Consider the following 15403-nt stretch of genomic DNA (forward strand, 5'->3'; position numbering starts at 1 on the left):
GATACGTACAATTTAAACCTTGTTTTGATATTTTAATTTTTTAATGTCTTGATTAAACTGTACAAGTACCAAAATTTGTTTAATAACAAAGACATTTATGCTACAATTGCTTAATATTAAATATCTATAAAAAAAAAAAAACAAAAAAAAAACATCATCATTGCAAACATTAATTAATGAGAAACGAATTACCTCCCTTTATAGTCACTCTTTATCCGTCAAAAATCATTAAAACCATTTCCTCTCCAAAAATTTTCCAAATAATAAAAACAAAAACATGGTTGTCTGTTTACAGTTTCAAATTTCACCAAGAAGACTAAGTTTTTTTTTTTTTTATTACAAATCCTTTTTAAATTAAAAAATAATGTGCAAATGAGTTGACATCTGTTCCTTTATAATTGTATTGAAAATTATTCAGAAAAAAAAAAAAAACAAAGCAATGTGTTGTGTATCTAATTTTCATTGGAAAAATCTAAACTTTTTTTTTTTAAAATCAATTCTTTTTAACTTGAAAAGGTTAAAAGAGAATTTACAAAAAACAAAATTGCTTTAAATTCGTTGTTTTATTTTTTATTCATTTTATTTATAATACATTTAAAAAATTTTCAACTGCCGTAGAATTTCTACAGGTTTTGATAGGATGCAATGTATTATGAAATGTGCATGGCGAGGAAGGTGCTTATGCTAGATGGCTAGTGGTCAAAAAAAAAAAAAAAAAAAAAAAAAAAAAAAGAAGAAGAAATTTGACCTTTAAGATATGATGCAAGTCTTAGAGTATATAACAATGAGATTTAAATAGTTAAACAATTATACATGGGTATGCAAGAAAAAAGAGAAGAAAAAAAATTGAAGTGATATTTTTCTTTCCCAATGTTTGAGAAAACGGACATCAAAAAGCAACACAGACCAAACACAAAATGTTGCCACAGTGTGAATCTTCCCTGTGGATGGTTTACGTGACATGGTAAAGATTGATATCAGAAGATGTCATCTTAAGAGTGTTTGTATTATTTCGATTAATCGGACAATTATTCTCATTTTGGGTGTTATTAGCACAACGTTTTGGCCGCTGTATCCTGCGACCTTCTTCGGGTGTTAAATACATGTTTCCCTTTTCTCCACTAAGGAAAAGAGGGGTTAGCTCTGCATTGCAAGAATTCAAACCGTGGGTTTGAGGGTGGGTCTGTAGATCATAAAGAAAGTTCAATCTTCAAGGGTCACCAAGATATTTTTTTAGGGCTTTCCTCTGACTCATCTCAAGAGTGTTTGAATTTTTTAAATTATTCATTATTTCGCAATTGCTATCTTAGTATGGTTCAAGGTCATTATTTTGAAAAATAGGAATAGGTAGAATATGTTCCATAACTCTTTTAAAGGAGTACTTTGCAAATCCGCACTTGAAATTGTTTTTTGTTCATTTGCTTTTATTAATTCAAATAAAAATTGTTTCAAAGAATCGTAAAACTATGACCAGAAAAGCAATTTGCTTGTAAAGAATACTTGGAATTAGGATATACATGACAAAGAAATGCACACAAATCAGTTTGAACAAACAACTCACCTAAAGTAGCCACGATCAATAGCAGAAGCATTCAAAATAATGGAATCTTCTTGGTTGTATCCAGTATACGAAGCAATGGCTACGACAGAATTAATACCTATTGAAAAAAAAAAAAAAAAAAAAAAAAAAGATAAATTTTATTAAGTACTTGTACCTTTCGTTAGAATTTTTTATGAAAACTTTTCCTCTGTTTGGTTTTCGTTTTATTGTATATCACAAGTTTTGGTGGTACTTAATACAGAAACTCAATACCTATTATACACGTTTCATTGAACGTATGGTTTTCCCTATTTTATGAGAAATAAATTTTTTGTGGTTATTTAATAGCGTAATACTTCTTATTATAAAAAAGTCTTCGAGCCAAGATCAAAGTGTAGTATCTGTTCTTCAGATGCTACACTTCAATCTTTTGTTCTCGGTCAGTGGAGGAGAAATCCTTCATGACTGAGACAACTTTTTATTTTTGTTCCTTTTCACCACATTAAAAAACAACCCGATGGTGTCTAACTCTGCCCTCGTAGGGGAGGCAAAGTAAATAGAAACAATTCATTGTTTCATTTATTTGCTTCCCCCCCCGAAAGCAAATTAGACACAAGGTCGTTTTTAATTTTAAGGAAAACCAGTTCCTCCAAAAAAGGAGCACTCTGGAAGTTTCTAAATAAATAGTAATTGTCTCAGTATGAAAGGTTTCCCCTACATTGACCATGGACCAATTACAGAACAGATACTACCCTATGTACAAATGGCCAAGATAGATTTGAACTCATAACAGTTTCCATTATGTACCTCCTTTTAACGACAGAGTTTTTAATTCAATATGCACAGACACAACAGAAGTAAATGGAGTCATCACAAAAACGATTCATACAGGTGTCTAGTTTTTGTTCTCTTCAGCGATGGCCAACACTCTAAGCCGTACAAAGCTGAAATAAATTTAGAATTTTTATTTTTAGTCTATTTCAGATATCAAGTATTTTAGTATGAGAGCTATCAGTTTCACAAAAATCATATCATAGGGTATCTGAAGGTGGACTTAATTAGCATCAAATTGCCACAAACTTTGGGGATTCCACTTTCAACTATTAACTGAGTGATTGAGAGAGGAAAATAGTAATGTCTCATCTAAGTCAAAGACCCTTTGACAGCAGCTTTCATTAATTTTTCATTAATTTTTTTTCTTCAATTCACTCTAAACAAGACATACTAAAATATAAAGGGCGATTGTGTATTATAGGTTTGGTTGTTTTGGTTGTTTTGTTTTACGGCATATCAAACCTTTTCAGGTAATTTAATGCTGAATCCAGTTATTTTGAAAATAGTATTCATGTTGCATCCAGTTATTTTGTAGAAGGTTTTTATTCTTCAAATTTTTTGTATCTTTAATCGCTAGTTTGTAGTGTTTGGTTTGGTTGTTTTGTAGTGGATTTTATCGTTTTTGTTCCCTGCCCTGCAGAACATGAATGGGTTTTGCGATGGGAGAGAGAAAAGGGTAACAGTATTAAGGTTTGGTACATTTTAAGTTAGGAAACCAGTCACAAGTAGGGGAGATAGAAAGAAAAAGGGAAAAAGGAGAAAAGGTGGATTGTTGTTTTTGTTTTTGCAAAACATAATTAAGTTTGCAAAAAGAAGTGGAAAAACAAAAAACATCAATGTTACGTGCGTTTCGTCTCAGGAAGCCAATATCTTCAGACAGCCTGATCTGGTAGCACCTAGTAGTGTATTAGGGGCCAGGTTTATACGATTGATGGCGAGATGACATTCACTGTTCTAGTATAGAAACAAAGCTTAAACACTGGCTTTCTTTGCTTATTACACGGTGACTAAGAGACGAAGAAGGAGTACAAAAGTCGATAAACGAAACGTATTAATGATAATAACATAATTACATGATAACATACTTGTGAGTGTCTTCAGTTTTACAAACTACAGGAGTGTTAACATCAGTGGAGCTGGATATGAGCGTTGAGTCTAAGTTTCTATTCTCTAAAGAGCACTTTTTTATGATCCGATATTTTTAAGGACACTTATTTTGTTCCTCATATTGTATACAGGTCATGATCGTCCGCGGATAACGTAGAATGTGGTTTACTGGCGTAAAGAAATTAGATGTTCGTATTTCTTACATGGCTCTTTATTTTATCCCGTATTCTTGTTTTCATACTTCAATATATAGCTCGGATTTATCAGTCTCATTCCCCGACCACAATTTTCGCGGACTGTCATTACAGTCACATTGGTTCTTGGATTTTTACAAAGATTCACATACTCTCCATAATTTGTTGTTAGTTTGCTGACAGAGGACATAAGTATGAAAGCAACAAAAAAAAAAAAAAGAAAAAGGAAAAAAATAAAGAGTCATATTATAGGTTAATCTGAAAGTGGACTTAATCAGCATCAAATTGACACAAGCCTCGGGATTCCACTTTCCATTATTAACTGAGTTATTGTCCAATGTATCAGAGAGAGAGAGAGAGGAAAATAATCAATGTTATCTTGTCTATGTTGATCAGAATCCACTGACAGAAGTCTCTTATAATAAACTAGGGTGCTAGTGCGCTTACTGATCTGCGCTATTTTTTAAATCGTATTTCCAACTTTAATTAAAGTTTTATGATATGTTTTTTTTTATTCAATTGTAAGGTTAAAGTATAGAATAGGTACAAAACACCCTCCCCTCCCCATGTTAAGAATGTCTTGTTAAATAATAACATTATTTCAGCACGGATCAATAAGTGCACTAGTAACTAAACTAGCCTTGGTGTCCGGTTGTTTGGAAGTGTGTGTTAAAAAAAAAAAAAAAAAAAAAAATGGTACTAGGCAGGCTTGAACCCGTGACGCGAAGGCAGAAAAGAAAGTGTAAGAAAATATGACGTCTTACTGCTAGTCCATGACGTGACCGGAAGTTTGGAACATTAAAATTTTACAAAGTCAATCCAACCGATACAAGGACTTGCAAAAATAGCTTGCAAAAAATCAACCTCTCTTTGTAGGGTTGAAGGTGAAGGAAATGTTTTTGGCCAATTTTTGTGATATTTGTCATCCGAGATATCGAGCTTCAAAATGATACCGATCTCGTGAAAATTGGTCGTCTCTGTCAAAAGTTTTAGGCAGACATACAAACATACATACATACTATTTAGTTGTGTCATGTCTATGTACATGTAATAGATGTTTATTACTTGTTAATCATTCAGTCAATTTTAAGAATCTGGATTTGATAAGTTTTTTTTTTTTTTATATCAATAAACTTTCTTTTCTTTTATTTTCTTCTAATAAAACGTGTGAATTAAAAAGAGGAAATTTGCATTGTTTTTATAAGAATTTAAAGTCAAAAGATTTTTCAAATTAAACTGATATGAAAGTGAGGAAATTTTGAGTGGAACCTTTGCACAAACAGGAACATCTATATATATAAAAATAAATATATATATAAAAGCGAAAATGTGTGTATGTTTGCCTTTTGTGTATGTCTGTAAAGGCTTTTTTCCGAGAAGCGGTCAGTTGGCTCACAACTTCTTAAAACTTTTTATATCACATATAAATCATAATATCTACAAGTTAACAATGGAGGTCACGTGTCTATTTAATTTGCTTGACTTTAAAAAGATAAATATTCAATATTTTTCGCTTGACGCATGTGAATTAGGCTTTTTCGTATAATAAAAGAGACACTAATTCTGGCGGTATTTTTCCGGTCGTGATCGCCGGAAATGTCCGAAAGCAATCAGATTTGATCATTGTGGAAATATTTTCCTTATATCAGACAATTGCTATTCAATTTGGACAATCCCTATCTTGGGAAAATAAAAATAAAAAAAAAGCGTTCCCGCAGTAAATAAAATACTGTCCCGCAGTCAAAGTTGACCTCATTAAGTCATTAAAACGTGCAACTGCAAATTGTAAATAGTTAAATAAATTCAAACGTCGCGGTGGCCCAATGGTTAACGTTGCACGTTTTTTTTCACACTTTAATTTCCAACTTCGACTCAAGGGTTCGGGTTTGATTCTCATACTTACCTACCAAAACCTTTTTTTTATTTAATTTTACCCCCCCCCCGACAAAAACACCCAAGTGTTTTGATTTACCTAAAACCACACACACCTCTAAACACCGGGGCAATGCTGGGTACCCCCCGCTAGTCATACATAAAACATGATCAAATCTTTTAAAGAACAATTTAATTACGAAAAACTAATTATGAATATTTTATAAACATGTTGCATGAAAATTAACTATTTAACAAAGGATATATGACATACCTGCGGGCAACTCTCTGAAACGTAAATATTCCATAGATCGTGTCGTGACCAATGGTTTTTGAGGGTAGAGCAATCCGTGGGCAAGGGTGTCCATTCGCACATGGAAGTTTGTGATGTAAACTCCCATAGCTTGTTTACCCATAGCACTTTGATATGTGTTACGAGGAGACTGTTTGAAAATAAGAAAAAGAAAATGACAAATTAATATTTTCATGTAGATTTAGTTGTCTGCGTGGAGACATATTGTGGTGGGGGCTTAGACAAAAAATAATTCCAAATCTTTACAACTTTTTTAAAGTGAGATTATTAAAATTTGATTTAATTTGCCTTCATTTTATTATTTTGATTTCAATAAATATTCGGTGCTGGTTAGGATACAGTCGACAAATCGATATATATATATTTTTTTTTTTTTTTTAATATGTCGTTTTAACCAAAAACAATATTACGTAATTGTCATACCGAAAATAGTAATATATCCAAAAATTATGAAAAATCATCGAGTAGAAATTTATTTCTAGGTAAAAGTAATTTTTACGGAAAACTGAGTAAAATTGCATTTTTTCTTAGACGTTATAAAGTAGGTAGTAAGCGGCTAAGCACAGGGGACATAACTCTGAAAAGAATATTTCAGTGACTTTTCGGACAGCCAGTATATATAACAAAATAAAATTGCGACAATGTAAATATATTCGTAAAAATAGGAGGTGCTTGATAAGATAGTTGACAAATTGATTTTTTTTTTTTAAATGTATCGTTTTAAGCAAAAACAATATTACATACTTAATTGTCATGTCGAAAATAGTAATATATCCAAAAATTACGAAAAATCATTGAGTAGAAATTTATTTCTAGTTGAAAGTAATTTTTACGGAAAATTAGGTAAAATTGCATTTTTCTTAGACATTATAAAGTAGACATTAGTAGGCTATATGCAGGGGACATAACTCTGAAACGAATATTTTAGATAACTTGAGTCATGGCTGCAATATTTGTTGTCTTTAGCGATAAACTTTTTTTTTTTTTTATTAAAAAACACAATAGCAGTTGTTTTTCTTAATGATTTTTCATAATTTTTAGATATATTACTATTTTCAACATCACAATTAAGTATGTAATATTGTTTTTGTTTAAAAGGATTGAACTCAGCACCTTTGGGCAACTGTAAACTTTGATACAACGTCTAGGACCACTTGGCCATATGTCACTAGACATGTGAAAAGTAACATTCAAAACAGAGAATCAGCAACTATGTCCCAGAGCCTAGCTGAGTCCGAACACGGTACCCTCGTAATAATAATAAAGGGTTGGGTTCGAGACTCCTAACAAACGGTTCCTCAGTTCCATACAAAACACCTGATGAAGGCCGGAGGGCAAAACGGCCGAAACGTGACTATAACAACCAAGATGAGGAAGTCAGTCCGACAATCTCAATAAATGAATATATCTCTATTCAAACAAAGAAATTATTGATTGAAATAAGCACCAACACACTTTTGCTAATGCAAAACCAGTGTATTTATGCCGATAACATAAAAAATCTTGCGTTCTGGTGGTGGTGAAGTTGCTGAAGGCGTTTTTGATATCGCTTAGGTTTTTGAAGCATTTCTCATGCAGAAAGTTGTCGAGATGCTTGAACAAAATGGTAGTAGGTAAGTGAGAGGTCCAGAGAATATAGCCGATGAGTCAGAGTTTCAGAGCCTAATTCGTTCAACTTCTGCAGGATCGGTTTAGCAACGTGCAGTCGGGCATTGTTGTGGAGGAGAATCAAGCCTTTTCTGTTGACTAATGCTGGGTGTTGTTGTCGAAGTTTCTGATGCATTTCATCCATTTGTTGACAGTACTTCACTGCCGTAATGGTTTTTTCTGCATTAAAAAAAAACTTATGGATGAGATCGGTTACAGACCACCAAACAGTCAGCATGACTGTTTTGGTGCAACTCTGACTGAGTGTCTAACCACTTAGCTGAGTGTCGCAGGCTGTTGTAAAGAACCCACTTTTCATTACAAGTCACAAGCCAGTCGAGAAACAGGTTATTCTTGTTGCATAAAAGGGGAAATGACACTTCATAAGTTATTTTTGGTTGTCAATCAATTTGTGGGACATCCATTTATCAGTTTTTTTTTCTTTCCAGTCTCTCTCAAGTGGTTGGAAATCATTGTATATGTTACATCTAATTCAGAAGCAAATTCTTGAAAAGCTGTATGTGGATTGGCTTTTAATTGATCGTTGTCAACATCTGATGGCTGACCATTATGCTCATCATCTTCAAGACTTTCATCACCGCCACAAAATTTCTTAAACCACCATTGTGCTGTGTATTCAGTAGTGATTCCTGGGCCAAACGCTTCATTGATATCTCAAGCTATTTCAGCAGCTTCTTGGCCTAGCTTGAAATAAGAAAATTGTGAAAATTTGTTTTTTTTTTGTTTATCTTGTATTCAATATTCTGAAAGAAGACAATTGTCATAAAACGATTGTAATTTAAACAATTAGATAGAGCGGAAAACGCTCTTTAAAATTATATATAAAGTAAAGGTATTATAACGAAAACTTTTTTGAAAATACATGATTGTTCAAGAACTTTCTTCTTATCCTAATATTTTTTTTTTATAGAAAACAGTCCTTGAGCGCACATGGAAATTATTCAACTGAATATTTTGTTTGAGTTGATTTTAATGAGACATTTGAAAAAAAAAAAAAAATAAATAAATAATAATAATGAATATAAAAATAAATCCAATATTTCTTACCTGATTGTGATCAGGGAATGGAATAATAGATGCACAGACTCCAAGAACCATTGCAGGATGAATTTCGCAATGTGTGTAGGTAGAACAATACGCCATACCTTTCTCTTGTAAGTCATCGGGGGTCATAGCCAACATAACAGTCTCCTCCTCAAGGGGATCAATGTATTCAACCACACCACTAGCTACCAAATCTTGCCAACTAAAAGACATTAGAAAAAAAAAAAAATATTTGATGAGTTTTCATTTTATATTACATATTAAACTAGCCTGGGTGCCCGGTGTTGCCCAGGTGTTTGGATGTGTGCAGTGGGCAAAACAAAAAAAGTTGCAGCAGGCAGGCATAGTGTGCATCAAGTAACCATTAAATAAGCTTTTCTTAAACAATTCTTTTGCATTTGATTAAGAGTTGCCAATTCAAACACGAATAAAAAAAAATAAATAATTTTCTTCGGACTGACCTGTAACTGTTGTATTCTCTCTGTTTGAGTTGTTTAATGTGACTTTGTTTCAAAAGCAATTTCTGATTTTCAACAATCAATAACGGACGACAAATTCTACCAGCATCTGTATAGATTCGGATTTCACGATCTCGGATGTCCCTGATCATTGATACCTGAAAGGAATTAAAAACGCCAAAGTGTGAATAGCAACTATGTTTTATATTATCAAACAATGAAAGGTACTTGTGCAGTTTAATCAAGACATTAAAAAATGAAAATATCGAAAAAAAGGTTATATTGTACATATCTATTATGGAATGAAGTTTAAAAAAAAAAAAAAAATTCACTTAATTTCAAGTAGTTTTTATTTTTTTTTTTTACAGAAAAAAAACAAAAAAAAAACAGTTTGCTATGATACCAAGCAAAAGGTTTGATTTTTAGGAAGCACGGCTAGTATTAAAGATGGGGAGGGAGTATCGGCGTTTTAAACTGAGTCATTTCCATGTGGCATGTTAAAAAAATTCAAAAATGGCTACTTTTAACGCGCTGTCATAAAAACATATTTTTCCACTGTAAAAAAATAAACTACTCAATCAAATTAAGTGAATTTTTTTTTTTTGAGATTTTCAGTCCAAAACGGATATGTACAATATAATCTTTTTTCAATATTTTCATTTATTAATGTCTTGATTAAACTGTACAAGTACCCAATGAAAATAACAAAATCAATGACACAAAACTTTTATCTAATAGAGTCATATAGTTGAGGAATATTTTTTAAAACAATATTTTAAAGAGAGTGCAATGTTTATATTCCTAATATATTCTGCGAGATTGCATCAATGTTTTTTTTTGTTTTCTTAAAATAAGAGATTACTAAAAATGCAAAAATACTTTGCCACATATTTTGAAGTAATGAGATGAAATTATAAACAAAAAACAAAATAAACAAAAAAATTTAAAAAAAATACACAAAAAAAAAACAAACAAAAAAATAACCAAAAAAATAAAACAAAAACAATAAACAAAAAAATAAACACAAAAAATAAACAAAAAAAGGGACCTTTTATAATTTAAATTGTCAATGCATATCACATGACTTTTCAGACTTTAAAACTAATACATTTAACAAACAAAACAATTGTAGAAAATTCTGTATATAATAAATTTTGGGTGCTTATGTAGTTTAAGATATTAGAAAAAAATGAAGATAAAGAAAAATCTATAATGTATGTGCTCATTATGGAATGGAGTTCTCATTAGAAAAACAAAAAATGCTTAATTTGATAAAGTTTTTTTTTTGTTCCAGAGGAAAATCAAATTTTAGTGAAACCCATCACTATGCAACCGTCTTGGCAATTTCAGCCATGAAGGGGAAGAGGCATCAGGGGAGATAACTCCATCTAATTCTTTAAATTTGTTGAATTGCACATAAAATTCTTATCATTTTAATAAATTTGAAATAATTTTTTGTAAAAAAAAAAAAAAACCCCTAAAATTATTAAAAACTGTAAAAATTATCTCATCAAACTTTAAAAATTAGATGGAATTATCTCCCCTGGTGCACCACCAAGGTGGCTGCATTCACTAAAATTTGCTATTCCTCAAAAAAAAAAAAAAAAAAAAAATCTTGATCAAATTAAGCAATATATTTTATGAGAATTCCATTCCACGCAGATCATAGATTTTTCTTTATCGTTGCCTTTTTAATACGTTTGTGAAAATGCATTAGCATTAGCACCAAAGTTTGTTTTAGGAATATTTCTTTCTTCATTACTTTCGTTAGTTCCGTTGTTTGACTTGCTTTTTTTTGAATTTCTAGTGATTTTATCTGGACTGCACTTATGAACTGCATAAACATCTGAAAACGTATTATTCCTTGTAGCTGAAATATTGCTTAGGATAATCAGAACGGAGAAATGGAGATCCACAATAATTTATTCATCAAATTTGTTAAATGGATTCTAGAAAACTTCCATCAACAAGAATTTATATGAAAAAAAAAAAAAAAAAGGTTCATAAAAGAACATAAATAAACAAATCTTACTTCAGACACAATGATGTCCATCTCTCTCCTGAGTTTACGCAATGTGTTCATCAATTGTTCTGGATCTCTATGGATGCCAACCCAACAGCCATTCACAAAGATTTTGGTGGCACTTAAGGAGGAAAAAAAAAAAAAAAAAATTATACTTAAACATAAAAGAAAAAAAAATAACATACATGATAACAACCGAATTTGAAAAAAAACATATTTGCAATATATTACAACTAGCAAGGTCATCCAATGTTGCCCGGGATTGAATGAGGATCAACAAATTTTCCACCCTTCCATACTTTTATTGTTAAAATCGCCCATTTTTTTTTTTTTTTTTACACAGAGATCACCACTTATCAAGGCCCGGAAGCCACTCAGGGATAAGGGTTATTGCAAGTACATTACGTTAGTGAGGAGATTTGATGAAGTGTTTACTTAAGGGGGCGGTTCATTATGAATTTGTTAACATTAGACTTGAAGACATCCAAGTTGTAGTCCGGAGGGAAGCAGGCAGACGGAACAGAGTTCCACAGGCGTGCAGTTCTAAGAAAGAAGCTTTGTTCATGAAATCCGCGTTTTGATTTAGGCACAGATATAGAGTGGAGGAAATTTTTCACAGTGGATTCAGCTAGACGGGTGTTTTTCGTGAAAGATTGGCGAGGGGGGACCAGGGATTGGAGTTCAGACGAGCACCTGCCATAACGATAAAACAAGGATAGGCTTGCAACGTCTCTTCTGTGGCAGAGGGGTTGCAGGGTAGAGAAAAGGGCATCCCCCACTAAACCACGAAGTCTATTTTGTACTCTGTCAAGGCATGATAGGCTGTTTTTAGCAGCTCCTGCCCAGATATGGCAACAGTATTCCATCCTTGGCCGTACTTGGCTTTTATATAGATAGAGAATTGCATCAGTAGTGAGATATCTTCTGGAGCGATAGAAGGATCCCACCATCTTTCCAGCGACCTTGGCAACAGACTTGATGTACGTGTTCCATTGCAGATCAGGAGTAAAGGTCAAACCCAGAAGCTTGTCAAAACACGGGGCCTCACCCAGACGAGAGCCATCCATCACAATTGATGCCAGCTGGGGATCAGAGCGTTGATGATGTAAGGATAGGAGTTTGGTTTTGGATGCATTAAAGGTAACTAGCCACATCTTCTCCCACTGAACCACGTGCTCGAGATCAGAGGAGAGAGAATCCGAGAGAACTTCGTCATTTACAGCCTTTGATGTGTTGCCATAGATGGTCGTGTCATCAGCATAGATGTCAACGAATGATTTAAGTATGTGTTTAGGGAGGTCATTGATGTAGATCAGGAAGAGAGTTGAGCCCAGGATTGACCCCTGAGGGACTCCAGCATTTATATTGCAGGCCTCCGATTTTTGACCATCTACCACTACTCTTATGAGCCTATCGGAGAGAAATGATTTAATTTTTTTTTTTAATCAAATAGATTGATTGCATGCTCTAGCTGGCCCATTGCGGTGCATTGAGAAGAAGCTTCACATGCCCCCCACCTCAGTGACTTAGTCCACAATACCCAAATATGTTTTTTTTTTAATTGTTAATTTTTCACTCATTTGTAAATTTTTCAGGCGATTATCAGCACTTACGGGCTTTAATTTGGAATTATAACGTTCTACTACAGTGAATACCCACTTTTTGCCCACTCCCGTTGTTAATGCTGCCACTAGCATTTACATTATTTCTTTTCAGTTTTTCGCACATTTTCAGTGCTAAACATAGATTACACGCTTAGCTTTCACATTAACAAAATACCTTGAAAAAAATTGTATACACCTTACTAACAAAAAAAAGGGAAACATTTAATGGCTAGGGGCAGCATTAACTACTGACGTGGTGTGTGTTCCATTTATTAGTATGTTATCACTACAAATCGCTCCCCAACTATTAGTCATTAAAAATACTATCGTAAATTTCTTTTTTAATCTGATAATCAAGCCTGTACTTGATAGGAAAAATTTACAGGGGAATCATTGTTCGGGTCCGCAGCAGTGTTTTTGGTTGTTTCAATGTTGACACGTTAGGTGAAAACACAGAATAAGCACAGCAAATAATCAAATCTCTAATGTTAAGACTGGGTTTATAGATACAAATGTTGTTACTTCGACACGGTACATTCATTTTGGCCACAGGTGCCGGTGTTTGCTATTTTACTCTACCGGCAGTGGTTCTCACTAACAACTATAGTTTTTTTGTTTTTTTTTAACAGTGGAATGAGGGGGGGGGGGATCCTTCCACTGGGTAACGCTGGTACACAGGTCCTGCTAGAAATGGGGGAGTTAAAGGAAGAGAATAAAATTAATTCTTTAAAAGGAGACTCATCAGGATAATACAAAGCTCAACAGATTGATTTGGAGCTTATATAAGGAGTCAATTTATTTTGCTCCTAATGTAACTATCGCTGGATGTAGCATCCCTATTATGTTACCTAGCATCTTCTCTACTCTTCTGATGAGAAGCATTAGGCTTCGAAATACCATGGTATAAAGAGTTCCCACTTACCCAACATCCCTAATTGATGTATCACCTTATTAAATAAATGAGTATATATATATATATATATATACCTACATTTCCTATTTTTTGACTCTTATATGTTTTTAATGGAAATTGCCCCAGACAAGGCATACAGCCACTTGATAAAAAAAGAGCTTAAAAAATACTTCCAGGTCACAAACTAGCCAACAATAAATATTAGATGGATAGATTTGGATCCAGGAAACAGCAATTCTTCTCCCTTTGTCAGAAACATCGTTTATGGAATGTGAGAAGTAAAGGACAAAACTAAGGGAGTTATGAGAGATACGAGGTTGTTGAAAGTGTTGGAGACGCCCCTCAATGGGATTAATGGACTATCTCATGACGTCACTTCCTCTGGTGACGTTTCGGCCAAGGAGGTTGTGTGCAAACGCCCAACAGTTGAGGAATGGTATTGCTCAACCTGCCTTGCCTGTAATATATGTGAATACATGTTTGTTTCTAAAGGTCCTGTGTTCTTTCGCTTTCTTACCATTTAACTCCATAACAACTGGCAACGTACGGATTCGGATAAGAACGGGCACAAATACGTCACAGTTAACATCGCAAATATGTCACAGTTAACATCGCAAATATGTTTGTTTCTAAAAGTCCTGTGTTCCTTTTGCTTTTGTTACCATTTAACAGAAAGTAAATGAAAGATCCACGTTCTATTCTTCTGTTTATGAAAACCTTTTGAGATGTCATAAACTTTTCTTTCTTTCTACTCGTTTTTAATTATTTACATCATTGCATCCCCCTCACAATCTAAAATATTGATGCGCAGACGAAAAGTGTGCAAGGTGACAAGCAAAATATCATGAAAGTATTAATATCATATAGAAAATTTAATATCATATAGAAAATTTAATATCATATAGAAAAATTAATATCATATAGAAAAATTAATATCATATAGAAAATTTAATATCATATAGAAAATTTAATATCATATAGAAAATTTAATATCATCTAGAAAAACAAAAAGTTCTCTTACTCTTGGATTGCCGATGGTGCTACTTCTTCGAGATTCTCCATACTCCATTCTTCTAAAAACTCTAAGATAGGAGACGGTTGGGAACCGACAGAAATGTAAGCCATCAGGGCTAAATTCTTTACAAGGCCTACAGCAGCACCCTAATTAAGTGGAAAAAAAAAAGAAAAAAAACAAAAAACATTTTACTAAATATTTGTAAAAAAAAAAAAATAAATTTACATTTTTAGTTTATTCAATATTCAAAAACAACTTTAGCAATAGATAAAAAAAAAAAAGAAAAAACATTTTAGTAAATATTTGTAAAAAAAAAAAAAAATTTACAATTTTAGTTTATTCAATATTCAAAAACAACTTTAGCAATAGATAAAAAAAAAAGAACAAAAAACTAAAACTTGAATATCTTACCTCAGGTGTCTCAGCAGGGCAAATCATACCCCACAAAGTGTTGTGAAGTTGACGAGGTCGAGCTAACTTACCGTCTCGACCAATGGGAGAGTTCAAACGTCTCAAATGGGATAAGGTGGACGCAAAAGTCAGACGATTCAACACCTAAAACAATACATACACAGGAAAAAAAAAAAAATATCAATAAACCTCAATTATTTCTCTTAAATAAGCAACATTATAATTACATTATCTCCCTTGATTAAACTTATATTATTTTATGTTGGAGAGAGACACTTTTCTTTATTTACAGATTAAATCTATTTATCAAGTTGGGCCACTTACCACACTGATCGTGAGATTAAAATGCCAAAAGTGTATTAAAAATAGAACACTAGCTGTCTTATATACTGATCATGTGTATACGA

General features: G+C 32.8%; 1 protein-coding gene across 1 annotated transcript in view; it reads right to left on the minus strand.

Annotated features, from left to right (window-relative positions):
* Nucleotides 1-15403, minus strand: part of LOC145284009 (DNA-directed RNA polymerase II subunit RPB2) — an 83203-nt gene that overhangs the window by 22403 nt on the left and 45397 nt on the right. Inside the window, exons 10-16 of the mRNA XM_080133100.1 lie at nucleotides 14997-15140; nucleotides 14592-14731; nucleotides 11063-11174; nucleotides 9034-9188; nucleotides 8576-8774; nucleotides 5822-5990; nucleotides 1562-1658 (exon numbers count right to left, since the gene is read on the minus strand). Coding sequence (XP_079989226.1) covers nucleotides 1562-1658; nucleotides 5822-5990; nucleotides 8576-8774; nucleotides 9034-9188; nucleotides 11063-11174; nucleotides 14592-14731; nucleotides 14997-15140 — 1016 coding nt within the window. The remainder of the gene's footprint in view (nucleotides 1-1561; nucleotides 1659-5821; nucleotides 5991-8575; nucleotides 8775-9033; nucleotides 9189-11062; nucleotides 11175-14591; nucleotides 14732-14996; nucleotides 15141-15403) is intronic.

The sequence above is a fragment of the Euprymna scolopes genome, chromosome 8 (genome assembly GCF_053919585.1).
Source record: "Euprymna scolopes isolate OS-2025 chromosome 8, ASM5391958v1, whole genome shotgun sequence".
NCBI lineage: Eukaryota > Metazoa > Mollusca > Cephalopoda > Sepiida > Sepiolidae > Euprymna > Euprymna scolopes.